Here is an 18759-nt window from a genome sequence, read left to right on the forward strand (position 1 = left end):
CAGAATTTTGACACAAATTGGACGCCTCTATCCGAGACGATCTGCGTGGGCAAACCGTGAAGACGAAAAATGTGTACAAAAAATTGTTTTGCCAACTGAGGCGCTGAAGGAAGACCAGGAAGAGGAATAAAATGTGCCATCTTGGAAAATCGATCAACGACCACCCAAACAACAGTGTTGCCACGGGATGGGGGTAAGTCTGTAATAAAGTCCATACCAATCAGAGACCAAGGCTGTTCGGGGACAGGCAGAGGATGAAGGAGACCAGCAGGCTTCTGGCGAGGAGTCTTATCCCGGGCACAGACAGTGCAGGCCCGCACAAAATCAACAACATCCGTCTCCAGAGTCGGCCACCAATAGAAACGAGAGATGAGTTGCAAGGACTTTTTGATGCCCGCATGACCAGCGAGGTGGGAGGAGTGACCCCATTTGAGGATTCCGAGGCGTTGGCGTGGAGAAACGAAGGTCTTCCCTGGAGGAGTTTGCCTGATGGAGGCTGGAGAAGTGGAGATCAGGCAGTCAGGAGAAATGATGTGTTGCGGAGAGAGCTCTACTTCCGAGGCATCCGAGGAACGAGAGAGAGCATCGGCCCTAATGTTCTTGTCGGCAGGGCGAAAATGAATTTCAAAATTAAAACGGGCAAAGAACAGAGACCACCTGGCCTGGCGAGGATTCAGCCGTTGGGCAGACTGGAGATAGGAGAGATTCTTGTGATCGGTGTAAATGATAACTGGAAATTTTGATCCCTCCAGCAGATGCCTCCATTCCTCAAGTGCTAATTTAATGGCCAGTAGCTCTCGATCCCCGATGGAGTAGTTTCTCTCCGCCGGAGAGAAGGTCCTAGAAAAAAAACCACAAGTAACAGCATGCCCGGAAGAATTTTTTTGTAGAAGGACAGCTCCAGCTCCCACTGAGGAGGCATCTACCTCCAATAGGAAGGGTTTAGATGGGTCAGGTCTGGAGAGCACGGGAGCAGAAGAAAAGGCAGACTTGAGCCGTTTAAATGCGTCTTTCGCTTGGGGAGACCAGGACTTGGGATTGGCATTCTTCTTGGTTAAAGCCACGATAGGAGCCACAATAGTGGAAAAATGTGGAATAAATTGTCTGTAATAATTGGCGAACCCCAAAAAACGTTGGATAGCACGGAGTCCGGAGGGGCGTGGCCAATCTAAGACGGCAGAGAGTTTATCTGGGTCCATTTGTAGTCCCTGGCCAGAGACCAAGTATCCTAGGAAAGGAAGAGATTGACATTCAAACAGACATTTCTCTATTTTGGCATAAAGTTGATTGTCTCGAAGTCTCTGAAGAACCATGCGGACATGCTGGCGGTGTTCTTCTAAGTTGGCAGAAAAAATCAGAATATCGTCCAGATACACAACAACACAGGAATATAAGAGATCACGAAAAATTTCATTAACAAAGTCTTGGAAGACGGCAGGGGCGTTGCACAGGCCAAAGGGCATGACCAGATACTCAAAGTGTCCATCTCTAGTGTTAAATGCAGTTTTCCATTCGTCCCCCTCCCTGATGCGGATGAGATTATAAGCACCTCTTAAGTCCAGTTTGGTAAAGATGTGGGCACCTTGGAGGCGATCAAAGAGTTCTGAGATAAGAGGTAGGGGGTAGCGGTTCTTTACCGTGATTTTATTAAGTCCGCGGTAGTCAATGCAAGGACGTAGGGAGCCATCTTTTTTGGACACAAAGAAAAATCCAGCTCCGGCAGGAGAGGAGGATTTGCGGATAAACCCCTTTTTTAAATTTTCCTGGATGTATTCAGACATAGCAAGAGTCTCTGGGGCAGACAGAGGATAAATTCTGCCCCGGGGTGGAGTAGTGCCCGGGAGGAGGTCAATAGGACAGTCATAAGGCCTGTGAGGAGGTAAAGTCTCAGCTTGTTTTTTGCAAAATACGTCAGCATAGTCCATATAAGCCTTAGGGAGGCCGGTTACAGGGGGAACCACAGGGTCACGGCAGGGAGTACTGGGAACCGGTTTAAGACAGTCCTTGAAACAAGAGGTACCCCAGCTCTTGATCTCTCCTGTGGACCAATCAAGGGTTGGGGAATGGCGTTGAAGCCATGGTAGTCCAAGGAGAATTTCGGAACTGCAATTGGAGAGGACCAAAAACTCAATTTTTTCGTGATGAGGTCCGATGCACATTAGGAGGGGCTCCGTGCGGTAACGTACGGTACAGTCCAATCTTTCATTGTTAACACAATTGATGTAGAGGGGTCTGGCGAGACTGGTCACCAGGATGTTGAACCTGTTGATGAGAGAGGCCAAAATAAAATTTCCTGCAGATCCGGAATCCAAGAAGGCCATAGTAGAGAAGGAGAAGGTAGAGGCAGATATCCGCACAGGCACAGTAAGGCGTGGAGAAGCAGAGTTGACATCAAGAACTGTCTCACCTTTGTGCGGAGTCAGCGTACGTCTTTCCAGGCGGGGAGGACGGATAGGACAATCCTTCAGGAAGTGTTCGGTACCAGCACAGTACAGGCAAAGATTCTCCATGCGGCGTCGTGTCCTCTCTTGAGGTGTCAAGCGAGACCGGTCAACTTGCATAGCCTCCACGGCGGGAGGCACAGGAACGGATTGCAGAGGACCAGAGGAGAGAGGAGCCGGGGAGAAAAAACGCCTCGTGCGAACAAAGTCCATATCCTGGCGGAGCTCCTGACGCCTTTCGGAAAAACGCATGTCAATGCGAGTGGCTAGATGAATGAGTTCATGCAGGTTAGCAGGAATTTCTCGTGCGGCCAGAACATCTTTAATGTTGCTGGATAGGCCTTTTTTAAAGGTCGCGCAGAGGGCCTCATTATTCCAGGATAGTTCGGAAGCAAGAGTACGGAATTGTATGGCGTACTCGCCAACGGAAGAATTACCCTGGACCAGGTTCAGCAGGGCAGTCTCAGCAGAAGAGGCTCGGGCAGGTTCCTCAAAGACACTTCGAATTTCCGAGAAGAAGGAGTGTACAGAGGCAGTGACGGGGTCATTGCGGTCCCAGAGCGGTGTGGCCCATGACAGAGCTTTCCCAGACAGAAGGCTGACTACGAAAGCCACCTTAGACCTTTCAGTAGGAAACTGGTCCGACATCATCTCCAAGTGCAGGGAACATTGTGAAAGAAAGCAAAACTTAGAGTCCCCATCAAATTTATCCGGCAAGGATAGTCGTAGGCCGGAAGCGGCCACTCGCTGCGGAGGAGGTGCAGGAGCTGGCGGAGGAGATGATTGCTGAAGCTGTGGTAGTAGCTGCTGTAGCATCACGGTCAGTTGAGACAGCTGATGGCCTTGTTGCGCTATCTGTTGTGACTGCTGGGCGACCACCGTGGTGAGGTCGGCGACAACTGGCAGTGGAACTTCAGCGGGATCCATGGGCGGATCTACTGTCACGATTCGGCTGGCAGGAGGTGGATCCTCTGTGCCAGAGAGGGATTGGCGTGGACCGTGCTAGTGGACCGGTTCTAAGTTACTACTGGTATTCACCAGAGCCCGCCGCAAAGCGGGATGGTCTTGCAGCGGCGGTAGTAACCAGGTCGTATCCACTAGCAACGGCTCAACCTCTCTGACTGCTGAAGATAGGCGCGGTACAAGGGAGTAGACAAGAGCAAGGTCGGACGTAGCAGAAGGTCGGGGCAGGCAGCAGGGATCGTAGTCAGGGGCAACGGCAGGAGGTCTGGAACACAGGCTAGGAACACACAAGGAAACGCTTTCACTGGCACGATGGCAACAAGATCCGGCGAGGGAGTGCAGGGGAAGTGAGGTATACATAGGGAGTGCACAGGTGAACACACTAATTAGAACAACTGCGCCAATCAGGGGCGCAGTGGCCCTTTAAATCGCAGAGACCCGGCGCGCGCGCGCCCTAGGGAGCGGGGCCGCGCGCGCCGGGACAGGACCGACGGAGAGCGAGTCAGGTACGGGAGCCGGGGTGCGCATCGCGAGCGGGCGCCACCCGCATCGCGAATCGCATCCCGGCTGGAGGTGGTATCGCAGCGCACCCGGTCAGTGGATCTGACCGGGGCGCTGCAGTAGCGAGGATGTTGCGAGCGCTCCGGGGAGGAGCGGGGACCCGGAGCGCTCGGCGTAACAACATGTCATAAGTTTTTTTTTTTAAAGCCAAATCTAGTGACCATTTAAGCCAGATCTAGTGGTTAACTAGAGGATCCTCTATATGGTGTGTTATAAACAGTTTATATAATCCTGTGTAATGTCATAATGTTACTTCAAAAATTATAGTATTTTTTTTAATATCCACATATATTGTTTCATGTAGGTTTTTTAAGTTTTTCCAAGTAACAGCTTTCAGGTGCCTGTATTTCTGAGAATCTAGTATTCTAACTGTACCATTATTATTATTTATATATTGAATTTATGATGTGATGTGACTTTTTTGCTACATTGTTTGTCAGGTACAATATGTAATATCCATACGTGTATTTTATTTATTGTTCCCCAGACTTTATGGAAAAAGTATGAAATCTCTGTTCTGTTTAAGATTTCATTTTATGGCACTAATGTAAAAGTTTGTCTTGATTTTGTGTAGGTCACAGACCTTTCTGAACTCATAGATGATCCCCGGTTCAAGACTAACAAACTTAGAGTGCAACACAGAAAAGAACTTCTCCAACTATTAACCACTCGGTATGTGAATAAAATTTTTGTTCTTTAATTGTAAACATTATTAATAGTAATAATAATAATACAGGACTATAAATATCAAGACACTGCATATCATAAGTGGGAGAGGACCCTTATTGTGAGGGTTTACAATTTAAAGTTTTTTTAAATGGTACCTGTCATATGTGAAATTAACCCCTAAAAATTTATCTACCTGAGGTCCTCCTTCTGGTCCTGCTTACAGGCCTGCTTGCAGATTGTCATTTTCAGCAGCCTGGTAGAGACAAAAGTCAGGAAATGCTGGTGGGACCTTAGCTAGGCACAGTGTAGATTGTATAGAGCTGAATATTTCAGCTCCCTTTTTTTTTTTTTTTTTTTTTTTTTAAAGCTGAGCTAGACTGTAGAGTCATGGTGTCAGTGCATTGTGCTGAATATTATGCTGAATATTGTGCTGAATATTTCTGCTTCCTTTCTCTGCTTGTGGGCAGAGCCGACACACTCAGTGTTCAGTGCTTAGCTGAGGGGGGGGGGGGGGGGTGGTCTTAGCCAGTCACAGTCCATCTCATACTGAACTGCTCTTGGCTGTGTCTAGCAGAATGTGGGAGGAAGTTCTCAGCAGGGCTTCAGATGATGTAACAGCTGCTGGGGAATGCCCCTTTCCCAGTTTGTGGAGCTCACTGAAACGGAACAGAAAATACAGAACAATATCGAGGTACAAAAAATAAATAAATAAATAAATAAAGGCAGGGGGTGGTTTATCATGATGTGGTAGTGTAAATATGTATAAATATGTGTTTACTGTTACGCCGAGCGCTCCGGGTCCCCGCTCCTCCCCGGAGCGCTCGCTTCTCTCTCCCCGCGGCAGCGCTCCGGTCACGTCCTCTGACCCGGGGCGCTGCGATTCCGCTGCCAGCCGGGATGCGATTCGCGATGCGGGTAGCGCCCGCTCGCGATGCGCACCCCGGCTCCCCTACCTGACTCGCTCTCCGTCTGTTCTGTCCCGGCGCGCGCGGCCCCGCTCCCTAGGGCGCGCGCGCGCCGGGTCTCTGCGATTTAAAGGGCCACTGCGCCGCTGATTGGCGCAGTGGTTCCAATTAGTGTGTTCACCTGTGCACTTCCCTATATCACCTCACTTCCCCTGCACTCCCTTGCCGGATCTTGTTGCCTTAGTGCCAGTGAAAGCGTTCCTTGTGTGTTCCTTGCCTGTGTTTCCAGACCTTCTGCCGTTGCCCCTGACTACGATCCTTGCTGCCTGCCCCGACCTTCTGCTACGTCCGACCTTGCTTTTGCCTACTCCCTTGTACCGCGCCTATCTTCAGCAGCCAGAGAGGTGAGCCGTTGCTAGTGGATACGACCTGGTCACTACCGCCGCAGCAAGACCATCCCGCTTTGCGGCGGGCTCTGGTGAAAACCAGTAGTGGCTTAGAACCGGTCCACTAGCACGGTCCACGCCAATCCCTCTCTGGCACAGAGGATCCACTACCTGCCAGCCGGCATCGTGACAGTAGATCCGGCCATGGATCCCGCTGAAGTTCCTCTGCCAGTTGTCGCTGACCTCACCACGGTGGTCGCCCAGCAGTCACAACAGATAGCGCAACAAGGCCAACAGCTGTCTCAACTGACCGTTATGCTACAACAGTTACTACCACAGCTTCAGCAGTCATCTCCTCCGCCAGCTCCTGCACCTCCTCCGCAGCGAGTGGCCGCTCCTGGGATACGCTTATCCTTGCCGGATAAATTTGATGGGGACTCTAAGTTTTGCCGTGGCTTTCTTTCCCAATGTTCCCTGCATCTGGAGATGATGTCGGACCTGTTTCCCACTGAAAGGTCTAAGGTGGCTTTCGTAGTCAGCCTTCTGTCCGGAAAAGCCCTGTCATGGGCCACACCGCTCTGGGACCGCAATGACCCCGTCACTGCCTCTGTACACTTCTTCTCGGAAATCCGAAGTGTCTTTGAGGAACCTGCCCGAGCCTCTTCTGCTGAGACTGCCCTGTTGAACCTGGTCCAGGGTAATTCTTCCGTTGGCGAGTATGCCGTACAATTCCGTACTCTTGCTTCAGAATTGTCCTGGAATAATGAGGCCCTCTGCGCGACCTTCAAAAAAGGCCTATCCAGCAACATTAAAGATGTTCTGGCCGCACGAGAAATTCCTGCTAATCTACATGAACTTATTCACCTAGCCACTCGCATTGACATGCGTTTTTCCGATAGGCGTCAGGAACTCCGCCAAGATATGGACTCTGTTCGCACGAGGCGTTTCTTCTCCTCGGCTCCTCTCTCCTCTGGTCCCCTGCAATCTGTTCCTGTGCCTCCCGCCGTGGAGGCTATGCAGGTCGACCGGTCTCGCCTGACACCTCAAGAGAGGACACGACGCCGTATGGAGAACCTCTGCCTGTACTGTGCTAGTACCGAACACTTCCTGAGAGATTGTCCTATCCGTCCTCCCCGCCTGGAAAGACGTACGCTGACTCCGCACAAAGGTGAGACAGTCCTTGATGTCTACTCTGCTTCTCCACGTCTTACTGTGCCTGTGCGGATGTCTGCCTCTGCCTTCTCCTTCTCTACAGTGGCCTTCTTGGACTCTGGATCTGCAGGAAATTTTATTTTGGCCTCTCTCGTCAACAAGTTCAACATCCCGGTGACCAGTCTCGCCAGACCCCTCTACATCAATTGTGTAAATAATGAAAGATTGGACTGTACCATACGTTTCCGCACGGAGCCCCTTCTTATGAGCATCGGATCTCATCATGAGAGGATTGAACTTTTGGTCCTCCCCAATTGCACCTCGGAAATTCTCCTTGGACTTCCCTGGCTTCAACTTCATTCCCCTACCCTGGATTGGTCCACTGGGGAGATCAAGAGTTGGGGGTCCTCTTGTTCCAAGAACTGTCTAAAACCGGTTCCCAGTAACCCTTGCCGTAACTCTGTGGTTCCTCCAGTAACCGGTCTCCCTAAGGCCTATATGGACTTCGCGGATGTTTTCTGCAAAAAACAAGCTGAGACTCTACCTCCTCACAGGCCTTATGATTGCCCTATCGACCTCCTCCCGGGCACTACTCCACCCCGGGGCAGAATTTATCCTCTCTCTGCCCCAGAGACTCTTGCCATGTCCGAATACGTCCAGGAGAATCTAAAAAAGGGCTTTATCCGTAAATCCTCCTCTCCTGCCGGAGCCGGATTTTTCTTTGTGTCCAAAAAAGATGGCTCCCTACGTCCTTGCATTGACTACCGCGGTCTTAATAAAATCACGGTTAAGAACCGCTACCCCTTACCCCTCATCTCTGAACTCTTTGATCGCCTCCAAGGTGCCCACATCTTCACTAAATTGGACTTAAGAGGCGCCTATAACCTCATCCGCATCAGAGAGGGGGACGAGTGGAAAACGGCATTTAACACCAGAGATGGACACTTTGAGTATCTGGTCATGCCCTTTGGACTGTGCAACGCCCCTGCCGTCTTCCAAGACTTTGTCAATGAAATTTTTCGTGATCTGTTATACTCCTGTGTTGTTGTATATCTGGACGATATCCTAATTTTTTCTGCCAATCTAGAAGAACACCGCCAGCATGTCCGTATGGTTCTTCAGAGACTTCGTGACAACCAACTCTATGCCAAAATTGAGAAATGTCTGTTTGAATGCCAATCTCTTCCTTTTCTAGGATATTTGGTCTCTGGCCAGGGACTACAGATGGATCCAGACAAACTCTCTGCCGTCTTAGATTGGCCACGCCCCTCCGGACTCCGTGCTATCCAACGCTTTTTGGGGTTCGCCAATTATTACAGGCAATTTATTCCACATTTTTCTACCATTGTGGCTCCTATCGTGGCTTTAACAAAAAAAAATGCTGATCCCAAGTCCTGGCCTCCTCAAGCAGAAGACGCCTTTAAACGACTCAAGTCTGCCTTTTCTTCGGCTCCCGTCCTCTCCAGACCTGACCCTTCCAAACCCTTCCTATTGGAGGTTGATGCCTCCTCAGTGGGAGCTGGAGCTGTTCTTCTACAAAAAAACTCTTCCGGGCATGCTGTCACTTGTGGTTTTTTCTCTAGGACCTTCTCTCCAGCGGAGAGGAACTACTCCATCGGGGATCGAGAGCTTCTAGCCATTAAATTAGCACTTGAGGAATGGAGGCATCTGCTGGAGGGATCAAGTTCTCCTGTTATTATCTACACCGACCACAAGAACCTCTCCTACCTCCAGTCTGCCCAACGGCTGAATCCTCGCCAGGCCCGGTGGTCTCTGTTCTTTGCCCGATTTAATTTTGAGATTCACTTTCGTCCTGCCGATAAGAACATTAGGGCCGATGCTCTCTCTCGTTCCTCGGATGCCTCAGAAGTTGAACTCTCTCCGCAACACATCATTCCACCTGACTGCCTGATCTCCACTTCTCCTGCCTCCATCAGGCAGACTCCTCCAGGAAAGACCTTTGTTTCTCCTCGCCAACGCCTCGGAATCCTCAAATGGGGTCACTCCTCCCATCTCGCAGGTCATGCGGGTATCAAGAAATCTGTGCAACTCATCTCCCGCTTCTATTGGTGGCCGACTCTGGAGACAGATGTTGTGGACTTTGTGCGAGCCTGCACTATCTGTGCCCGGGATAAGACTCCTCGCCAGAAGCCCGCTGGTTTTCTTCATCCTCTGCCTGTCCCCGAACAGCCTTGGTCTCTGATTGGTATGGATTTTATTACTGATTTACCCCCTTCCCGTGGCAACACTGTTATTTGGGTGGTCGTTGATCGATTCTCCAAAATGGCACATTTCATCCCTCTTCCTGGTCTTCCTTCAGCGCCTCAGTTGGCTAAACAATTTTTTGTACACATTTTTCGTCTTCACGGGTTGCCTACGCAGATTGTCTCGGATAGAGGCGTCCAATTCGTGTCTAAATTCTGGAGGGCTCTCTGTAAACAACTCAAGATTAAATTAAATTTTTCTTCTGCATATCATCCCCAGTCCAATGGACAAGTAGAAAGGATTAACCAGATCTTGGGTGATTATTTGCGACATTTTGTTTCCTCCCGCCAGGATGACTGGGCAGATCTCCTCCCATGGGCCGAATTCTCGTATAACTTCAGGGTCTCTGAGTCTTCCTCCAAATCCCCATTTTTCGTGGTGTACGGCCGTCACCCTCTTCCCCCCCTCCCTACTCCCTTGCCCTCTGGTCTGCCCGCTGTGGATGAAATTTCTCGTGACCTTTCCATCATATGGAGAGAGACCCAAAATTCTCTCTTACAGGCTTCATCACGCATGAAGAAGTTCGCGGATAAGAAAAGAAGAGCTCCCCCCGTTTTTTCCCCTGGAGACAAGGTATGGCTCTCCGCTAAATATGTCCGCTTCCGTGTCCCTAGCTACAAGTTGGGACCACGCTATCTTGGTCCTTTCAAAATTTTGTGTCAAATTAATCCTGTCTCTTATAAACTTCTTCTTCCTCCCTCTCTTCGTATCCCTAATGCCTTTCACGTCTCTCTTCTCAAACCACTCATCCTCAACCGTTTTTCTCCCAAATCTGTTCCTCCCACTCCTGTTTCCGGCTCCTCGGACATCTTCTCGGTCAAAGAAATTTTAGCTGCCAAAAAGGTCAGAGGGAAAAATTTTTTTTTAGTGGACTGGGAGGGTTGTGGTCCGGAAGAGAGATCCTGGGAACCTGAGGACAACATCCTAGACAAAAGTCTGCTCCTCAGGTTCTCAGGCTCTAAGAAGAGGGGGAGACCCAAGGGGGGGGGTACTGTTACGCCGAGCGCTCCGGGTCCCCGCTCCTCCCCGGAGCGCTCGCTTCTCTCTCCCCGCGGCAGCGCTCCGGTCACGTCCTCTGACCCGGGGCGCTGCGATTCCGCTGCCAGCCGGGATGCGATTCGCGATGCGGGTAGCGCCCGCTCGCGATGCGCACCCCGGCTCCCCTACCTGACTCGCTCTCCGTCTGTTCTGTCCCGGCGCGCGCGGCCCCGCTCCCTAGGGCGCGCGCGCGCCGGGTCTCTGCGATTTAAAGGGCCACTGCGCCGCTGATTGGCGCAGTGGTTCCAATTAGTGTGTTCACCTGTGCACTTCCCTATATCACCTCACTTCCCCTGCACTCCCTTGCCGGATCTTGTTGCCTTAGTGCCAGTGAAAGCGTTCCTTGTGTGTTCCTTGCCTGTGTTTCCAGACCTTCTGCCGTTGCCCCTGACTACGATCCTTGCTGCCTGCCCCGACCTTCTGCTACGTCCGACCTTGCTTTTGCCTACTCCCTTGTACCGCGCCTATCTTCAGCAGCCAGAGAGGTGAGCCGTTGCTAGTGGATACGACCTGGTCACTACCGCCGCAGCAAGACCATCCCGCTTTGCGGCGGGCTCTGGTGAAAACCAGTAGTGGCTTAGAACCGGTCCACTAGCACGGTCCACGCCAATCCCTCTCTGGCACAGAGGATCCACTACCTGCCAGCCGGCATCGTGACATTTACTTTACCCAAACATAACATTATATGTGATAACTGTTTATTTTTGAGACTTAGTAAACTGAATTTCATTTTTGTTTATAATTAAAGTGCAATCTGAGTTCTTAGGACATTTTGTGCATTCATGTTAATGTTTTTATGCCTATCAGAAAATTTACATAACAAAAATGAATCCCAGAAAACTCTGTCCTTCCCAACCTACCTCATTCCATTTAACATACACAGAAAAATAATAGTGCACATATAGTTTAGGAAAAAATCAATTAACCCCTTAATGACAATGGACGTATATTTACATCCATTGCCTACTCCCGATATGTGAAGTGTGCTCAGGAGCTGAGCGCGATTCATACCTGGTGGGTCCCGGTTGCTATCAGCAACTGCACAATACGAAATATTAATAATAACGCCTAGAATCCTAATAATCCTAGACCAATATCCACATTTTGGAGAGCCGAACCATATCACATGGGCAAGATCTTCAGGCTTTATAGAACATTTAGAATGTTTAGCATATGTTCTAATCTCTATGCATTGGAGAATAGAGGACTTTTGTGCACCTCTGGGACCCTAACTTTAAATAGAGCAGCAGTGCACATGGTAAATCACTGCTTGATTCAAACAGGGGGAAGATCCAGCCTTTGGGTAGATGATAAGAGTTAAATGTGGGACAACCCCCTTTAAGTTGTTGACTCTGGACAGTCAGATAGTTCAGCAAAGGGATGAGAAGGGACAGTTCCCTATTCCCTCTTTTTAAATCTCTAGGGAAAGCCACACAGAAGCATTATAAAATCTAAACGACTAGTGGTCTACAGTACCACTGAGAGGAACAACTTAAGCAATAGAGTTGTTTTGTGTTAGAATTCAACCTCAATATATCAGGTCTCTGCAGAAATGGATGGACAGGAAGTAGAACAGATTTCATCCCATTAATAGTGAGTCCAGAGAGTTACCCTGTCCTATTCATGTAGTCTTGTACCCACTAAACACAATACCATATTATTGGAGTATGACACCACTTTGTCTTCCCTATTATTGCTGATGATTTTTGTATAGCTACTGCCAAGAGTTCAACTGCTATAGAAAACAGTAGGTGATTGACCTAAAAGAGCACTAATAGCCCTAATTCAAGCAGTAGGACTAGTGTACCAAACCTTAACTCAGGAGATAAACCACATACCTACAAGTGTATGCCAGAGAAAGCACTAGGTAATGGTGGCAGGAATGGAAGGCACCATCACTGTATCATTGTCAAGCTGGCTGCCACCATGTTGCTTCCTCCTCTAAGGCTGTTCCTGCTGTGTCCTACAGGGGCAGTGCTGCCACATGGGCAGGCCTGGGGATATATAAATAATCAAATTTTTTGCCACCTGCCTCATGCCTTCCACAGAACTGTACATTTATAAATAGTTATTGTTATTAAGAAGAACAGGCCCATTGCAAGGCAGCAGGGCCCATTATTTTTTACTAAACTGAATGCAATACACCATTGCTATATGATACTGCAGTGTTTCCTAGCAGTGGTGTCTTGCATTATGGATCTACAATAAAACTGTTCACAGTAAAGGACTTTATGTAAATTACTTTATATATTTACAATATAGTGAGCAATTTTTCAGGCAAAAAACACTGTAAAATGACTGTTTCACAGCTCAGAAATTGCCCTTTTGTGATATTGAGTTTAATCCAACCCATTTAGTAAAACCATTACCCATTAGTCCACACATCTACGAATTTTACAGTTATAGTTTTTGCAACCATAAAATTAAAATGTATTTGTCACTTAAAAAAAGAAAAAATTACAGCTACATGCTGGAAAGTTTTAGTTAGTGGGGTTGCTGAGGCCCCTTCCAATATCCTTACACAAAAGGGCAGCAGAGTGTTCAGCGTACGGACTGTTAGGGGAAGTTAATAGAGCCTTTGTTGACTAAATTTGTACACTGCAAACTGCATAGAGAAATAAACAAATAGGCAGAGTCCTGCGCTAAGTGCTGCTGCCTGTTCATTTTTGAGATTGCTAGGTGTCTCAGCAGGTAGGAGATGTGGCTGTGGAATATCAGACATTCGTAATAGTGACAGGTAGCCTTTACGTGGCATGTGCTGTTGTGGCCATATACAGCTGAAAAAATGGCTAACTTTTTCAGCTGTAGTCAGTAATTAAAAGATAATTTTTTATGCAAAACCACTGAAAAAAATTGGCTTAAAAATGGCAATTTTTTTTTAAAGCTGAATATATGGCCTTTACAAAATACAGTGTCAGCGTAGCATAAGGGTCGCTTCTCACGTTTTGTTTTTCCTAAACACGTTTTTTTTTTTTTTTTTAAATATTTTTCTAGGAGTTTCATCTGATGTTTTGAGTTTCTGGTGAAAACAAATGCTGCAGGTTGATGATTGCATTGCATTGAGTAAGGAGTCAGTGGCAGTAGTGTTTTTCTCCCATAGACCTTAATAGGTTTTTTTCTGCTGAAAAATATACATGTGCATTTTTAATTCTTCAAGAACAAAGAATCAGATTGCTTTTAATGGGGAAAAAAAACACCATAGAAAAAAAATGCAACCAAAAATTTGCATATACTAAAACACACTGTCCCAGATTTACTATTGTAGTCTAATTAAATAGGCTTTGCTCAAGTGTTTCCTTCATTTAGTGGTAGTAAAATTGTGGCACATGGGCTATGGCATTTTTGTTGTAATATTTCTTCTAGTTTAGACCTTGTTTATATAATTTTCAATGTGATATATTATGCAACATCTTGGGCTTTCATTACATATATTTTTTAGTTGCAAAGAGTAATGATGCAACCCCTTTTGGTAAAAAAATAAGGAGAGCATGTTGAAAATCTGGCACCTACCGGGCACATGCCAATGATAAATAGGACAAAAAAGTCTGTGTGTTACAAAAACAAGCCATCAAAAGACACATGCTGTATATACTGGTTGTGCATGTATGAAAATCCTGTTCCCACCAATCCTGGCTCACTATATTCTGATTCACCACATACAATTGCCTCCATAGCCTAGCAGGAGTTAGTGTCCCCATTCCAAAAGTACCTTTTTAATGCAATTTCATGTTTTTATTCTCCCCAAAAAGACATGTTTATACAGTGTCCCATGGTGTCCAGACGTATCCAGGCGTCCGTTGTACACCGAGGCTGAAACATGTTTCTGAACTACGTCACACAGCTTAATTGACACTCAGGGCTCTCTGCCCACTATCTCATGCATGTTGGTTACCAAAGCTAGGTCTCTTCTTATTATCGGTATTCTGTATTGAGAGCGCCAGTAGCCTTAAGTCTGGCTCCCTGCCATTGCAGGTGCATTCCGCTCCCCGCTCTCATATTATACCCGGACTTCAGAAACGTATCACAGGAGAAGGCTAGGTGCCTCTGATTCCCTGGAAGTCCGTGTGTAGCTATGAAACTTTAGTGTCAGGTCTTTGGTGCACAAATGTAATGCACATATCCTGAATACTGGGGACCCATTTCTATATTATTTACACATTATATTTTGTCTTGTACTGAGGTACTGTTAGTAACTACCCCTGATGACACCGCTGCAAGCGGTGGAAACGCGTTGGGTTGTCTACATATAATTGTAGTATACATAAGGATATCTGTACAAGAGGCACTAACTAGTGCCACGATATCACAGGGTTCACTTTAGTGGTGTTATTTTATGCAATCAACAGTAAAAGTTACGTTTTAATATGCACTTCCCTACTTTCTATCTTGTTTATCGGTATTCTGTGTAACTATATTTGTGCCTTACTTGTGCTAGCTTCGCATATACACCTTCAGCCTGTTTGTTTCTGGACGCTGCCTGTCTGCTGTTTTAGGTCAGTATCATCCTGTCACCTGTCCTCTAACCACTAATGGACCCTTGTCTGTGATTGTGATTGCCTGACCACACAGTGCCTTTATCCAGTTGATCTGGTCCGCTGAGCCAGCACCTATCCCCACTGTGGCCACTCTCAGGTACACTCTGGCAGCTAAGACTAGCTTCCACATCCAAATCCAAACATTTATCAGATGTCTTAGCAGCACTGAATGCTTTACAGTTATTTGAATGTTTTTTTTTTTTTTTTTTTGCAAACACAAAAATCTTCTAAAAATTTGGATACATTCTTTACGGCACTAGTACATATTTGCATTACATATGTAAAACTACGTTTTATTTTCAAAAAGTTGATAAGTTAGTGTTTAGAAATTGAAATATGCTGCCAAAAACTTTGTAACTGCGAATGATTGTAGTTATTGTGCCAAAATGTGTTCAGTCAAAAGGATGGTTCCTGTGAACAATAAAAGTTTGAATGACGTCAGTGTTTCATAATTACCTAATTTAAAAAAATTGTTGCAAAAAGTAAATTATTTGTATTAAACGTTTCTTACTTAAACTATTACAGTCTGGAAAACCTTAATATATTTTAATGCCAATTTTTTTTTTTTATTAAAACATATGAATTAAGTAAATGTTGAAAAAAAGATTTGGTTTCTTTTCTTTTAATAAAAAAAAAAAGTAATTTATAGAAATAAAAAAGGGCAACCAAGAGAATTTAAATAAAAAAGGGTCAATGTCTTATGCTGGCAAATCAAATTTAAAAACAGAAGTTTAAAATTGAAATTTGAAAGAAGTTTAAAATTGAAAATGATAAAAAAATATTTTTGATCTTTTTTATATTTATAGTTTACAATATTCAACTGGATCATAGAGCATAATAAAGGCATAGTCCAATTGCCATATTAGACCACATGCATGCATGTGACATCACCCTTCTAGTAGCTAAAACTAAGAGCCATGACATGGCCATTTGTTGACTTCTATTATTTCTGTGTAATAATAAATTTTCCATTAACATTAGCATTTTCTATTGTTAAAACCTTGGCAAAGACTAGGGTTCCCCAATAAAAAACAAAAGACGAGCACTCCCTGGTGTGACACCTTCAGCATAAAGGTTAAAAGCAAGTGAGCCAAGGACCAACTCACCTATAACGCGTATAAGCGTTAAAGGTTTAAGGTTGCTGCACATTCATCCTAGGGTTCCCCAATGGCTTTGTCCCTTACACTAGAATTGAATGACATGAGGCATTAAAGTAAACTTTATAGAGAATAAGCAAAGGGCTACAAGGGTAAATCAAGTTGATATGATCCTTGAAGCTGGCATAGATTTCTAAGGCTGCTGCACGGGCAGCCTCAGATGTGCCAGATTTACTGAGGCATGCGCCTCTCAAAAAATTTGGCATGGGTGAAAGAGGCCGCACTTTGCTTAAAAAGTTTTTTCTTAATTGCCCCTCAAGTGCCTAATGGGAAATTTGGAATAATGGTATCGAGGCTGTGTTTTGGAGTTTGAACTAGGCCCCATATTTTAAGTTTGGGATAATGTTAATGCTATATGTTAGTCATTTGCATGTCCAATTTCATGGTAACAGCTTAACAAAAGGACGTTGCTTTGTAGTGTACCAGTTTACAAGCAAAGTCTACAAATATGTGGTTTCACACATTTGGTGTGTAATGAATGGGGTTATACACTTTAGAAAAATGTACCCCCTCTTTAGCTCTCAGTCACTGCTGTTAACCATGAGTGCATCTGGAAGGTGGTGTCTGGTGCCTTAGGTTTTTCACCACTGGATAACTCCTAAATGGGTCATTCACTCCCCTATCTCCTATCCTAAGGATAGGGGATAAGCTTCAGATCACGGGGGGTCCGACCGCTGGGGCCCCCCGCGATCTCCTGTATGGGGACCCGGCAGCCCGCGGGAAGGGGGCGCGTTGACCACCGCACGAAGCGGCGGCTGACACACCCCCTCAATACAACTCTATGGCAGAGCCAGAGCGCTGCCTTCGGCAATCTCCGTCTCTGCTATGGACTTGTATTGAGGGGGCGTGTTGGCTCATGCGGTGGTCAAGTCAACATGCGCTATCTGGCCAGTGAGCTGGGCCCCGTACAGAGAGATCGCGGGAGGCCACAGCAGTCAGTCCCCCGCTATCTGGAACTTATCCCCTATCCTTAGGATAGGGGATAAGTTTTCCACCACTGGACTACCCCTTTAAGTGGCCTTCATGGAGTCCTGACTTCAACTCTAAATTTATGGATAATTGGAATATCAATTGCAAGACAGATCCTTTTGTCAAACCTCAAAAATCCTCACCTCTGTCAACCTCACTGTCACGATGCCGGCTGGCAGGTAGTGGATCCTCTGTGCCAGAGAGGGATTGGCGTGGACCGTGCTAGTGGACCGGTTCTAAGCCACTACTGGTTTTCACCAGAGCCCGCCGCAAAGCGGGATGGTCTTGCTGCGGCGGTAGTGACCAGGTCGTATCCACTAGCAACGGCTCACCTCTCTGGCTGCTGAAGATAGGCGCGGTACAAGGGAGTAGGCAAAAGCAAGGTCGGACGTAGCAGAAGGTCGGGGCAGGCAGCAAGGATCGTAGTCAGGGGCAACGGCAGAAGGTCTGGAAACACAGGCAAGGAACACACAAGGAACGCTTTCACTGGCACTAAGGCAACAAGATCCGGCAAGGGAGTGCAGGGGAAGTGAGGTGATATAGGGAAGTGCACAGGTGAACACACTAATTGGAACCACTGCGCCAATCAGCGGCGCAGTGGCCCTTTAAATCGCAGAGACCCGGCGCGCGCGCGCCCTAGGGAGCGGGGCCGCGCGCGCCGGGACAGAACAGACGGAGAGCGAGTCAGGTAGGGGAGCCGGGGTGCGCATCGCGAGCGGGCGCTACCCGCATCGCGAATCGCATCCCGGCTGGCAGCGGAATCGCAGCGCCCCGGGTCAGAGGACGTGACCGGAGCGCTGCCGCGGGGAGAGTGAAGCGAGCGCTCCGGGGAGGAGCGGGGACCCGGAGCGCTCGGCGTAACACTCACGTAGCTCATTTGAATTGTCACGAACTCCCTCAGGGACACTTCAAAATCTTGTTGAAAGCTTTCACAAAATGAATGAAAGGAGATATCCAGTGCTGAAAAACGTATCCCCTATCCTGGGGCCCCCCGCGATCTCCTGTACGGGGCCCCGACAGCCCGCGGGAAGGGGGTGTGTTGATCACTGCACGAAGCGGCGGCTGACACGACCCCTCAATACAACTCTATGGCAGAGCGATGTATTGAGGGGGCGTGTCAGCCACCACTTCCTGAGGTTGTTGACACCCGCTGTCTTACTAGCGAGCCGAAGCCGTACAGGAGATCGTGGGGGGCCCCAGCGGTCGGACCCCCCGCGAACTGAAACACATCCCCTATAGGGGATACGTTTTTCAGCACTGGACTACCCGTTTAAGGCTGCTCTACCCGCCAACCGGGGCCCATGTACGAATTGATGGCCATGGAATGATTTTGGAATAGGATAGCCAACAAGATTTGTCCACTACGTGAAAGTATTTGACATAACTTCCACACCCCAAGTTATGGTGATAGGGTGTTATATTATTACTACCTTCAGTCTTGCAGCTCGTGAGTTTGGGTTGTTTATTGCACTTGGTTAAGGTTCCATTGCCACTGCACCTCCTGCCATTTTAAATTTTGGAGATTCTTGAACAGTCTTATACAATGTTTTTCTGATTGTATACATAACACTCTGGAAATGAAAAATACCCATTGATGACAAATGTAAGATGGGCATAGGTCTCTTTATCAAGTTTTCCATTGCTGTATACATTTTCTGCAATAACCTTTCACCTTTGTTCTATGTTATGTTTTATTAAATGGACTAATGCACCTGTGC

At 47.3% G+C, this 18759-nt stretch overlaps 1 protein-coding gene across 5 annotated transcripts in view; it reads left to right on the forward strand.

Moving 5' to 3' along the window:
* The window catches only part of SUGCT (succinyl-CoA:glutarate-CoA transferase), a 1132767-nt gene that overhangs the window by 547230 nt on the left and 566778 nt on the right, over positions 1 to 18759 (forward strand). For all 5 annotated transcript variants that reach the window (XR_008844018.1, XM_056520503.1, XM_056520499.1 and 2 more), the window contains one exon: positions 4540 to 4637. Coding sequence is in view for 4 of the 5 variants with exons in the window: in XM_056520503.1 (XP_056376478.1) it covers positions 4540 to 4637 (98 nt within the window). In the remaining variant the exon portion in view is untranslated. The remainder of the gene's footprint in view (positions 1 to 4539; positions 4638 to 18759) is intronic.

The sequence above is a fragment of the Hyla sarda genome, chromosome 5, assembly GCF_029499605.1.
Source record: "Hyla sarda isolate aHylSar1 chromosome 5, aHylSar1.hap1, whole genome shotgun sequence".
NCBI classification, from domain to species: domain Eukaryota; kingdom Metazoa; phylum Chordata; class Amphibia; order Anura; family Hylidae; genus Hyla; species Hyla sarda.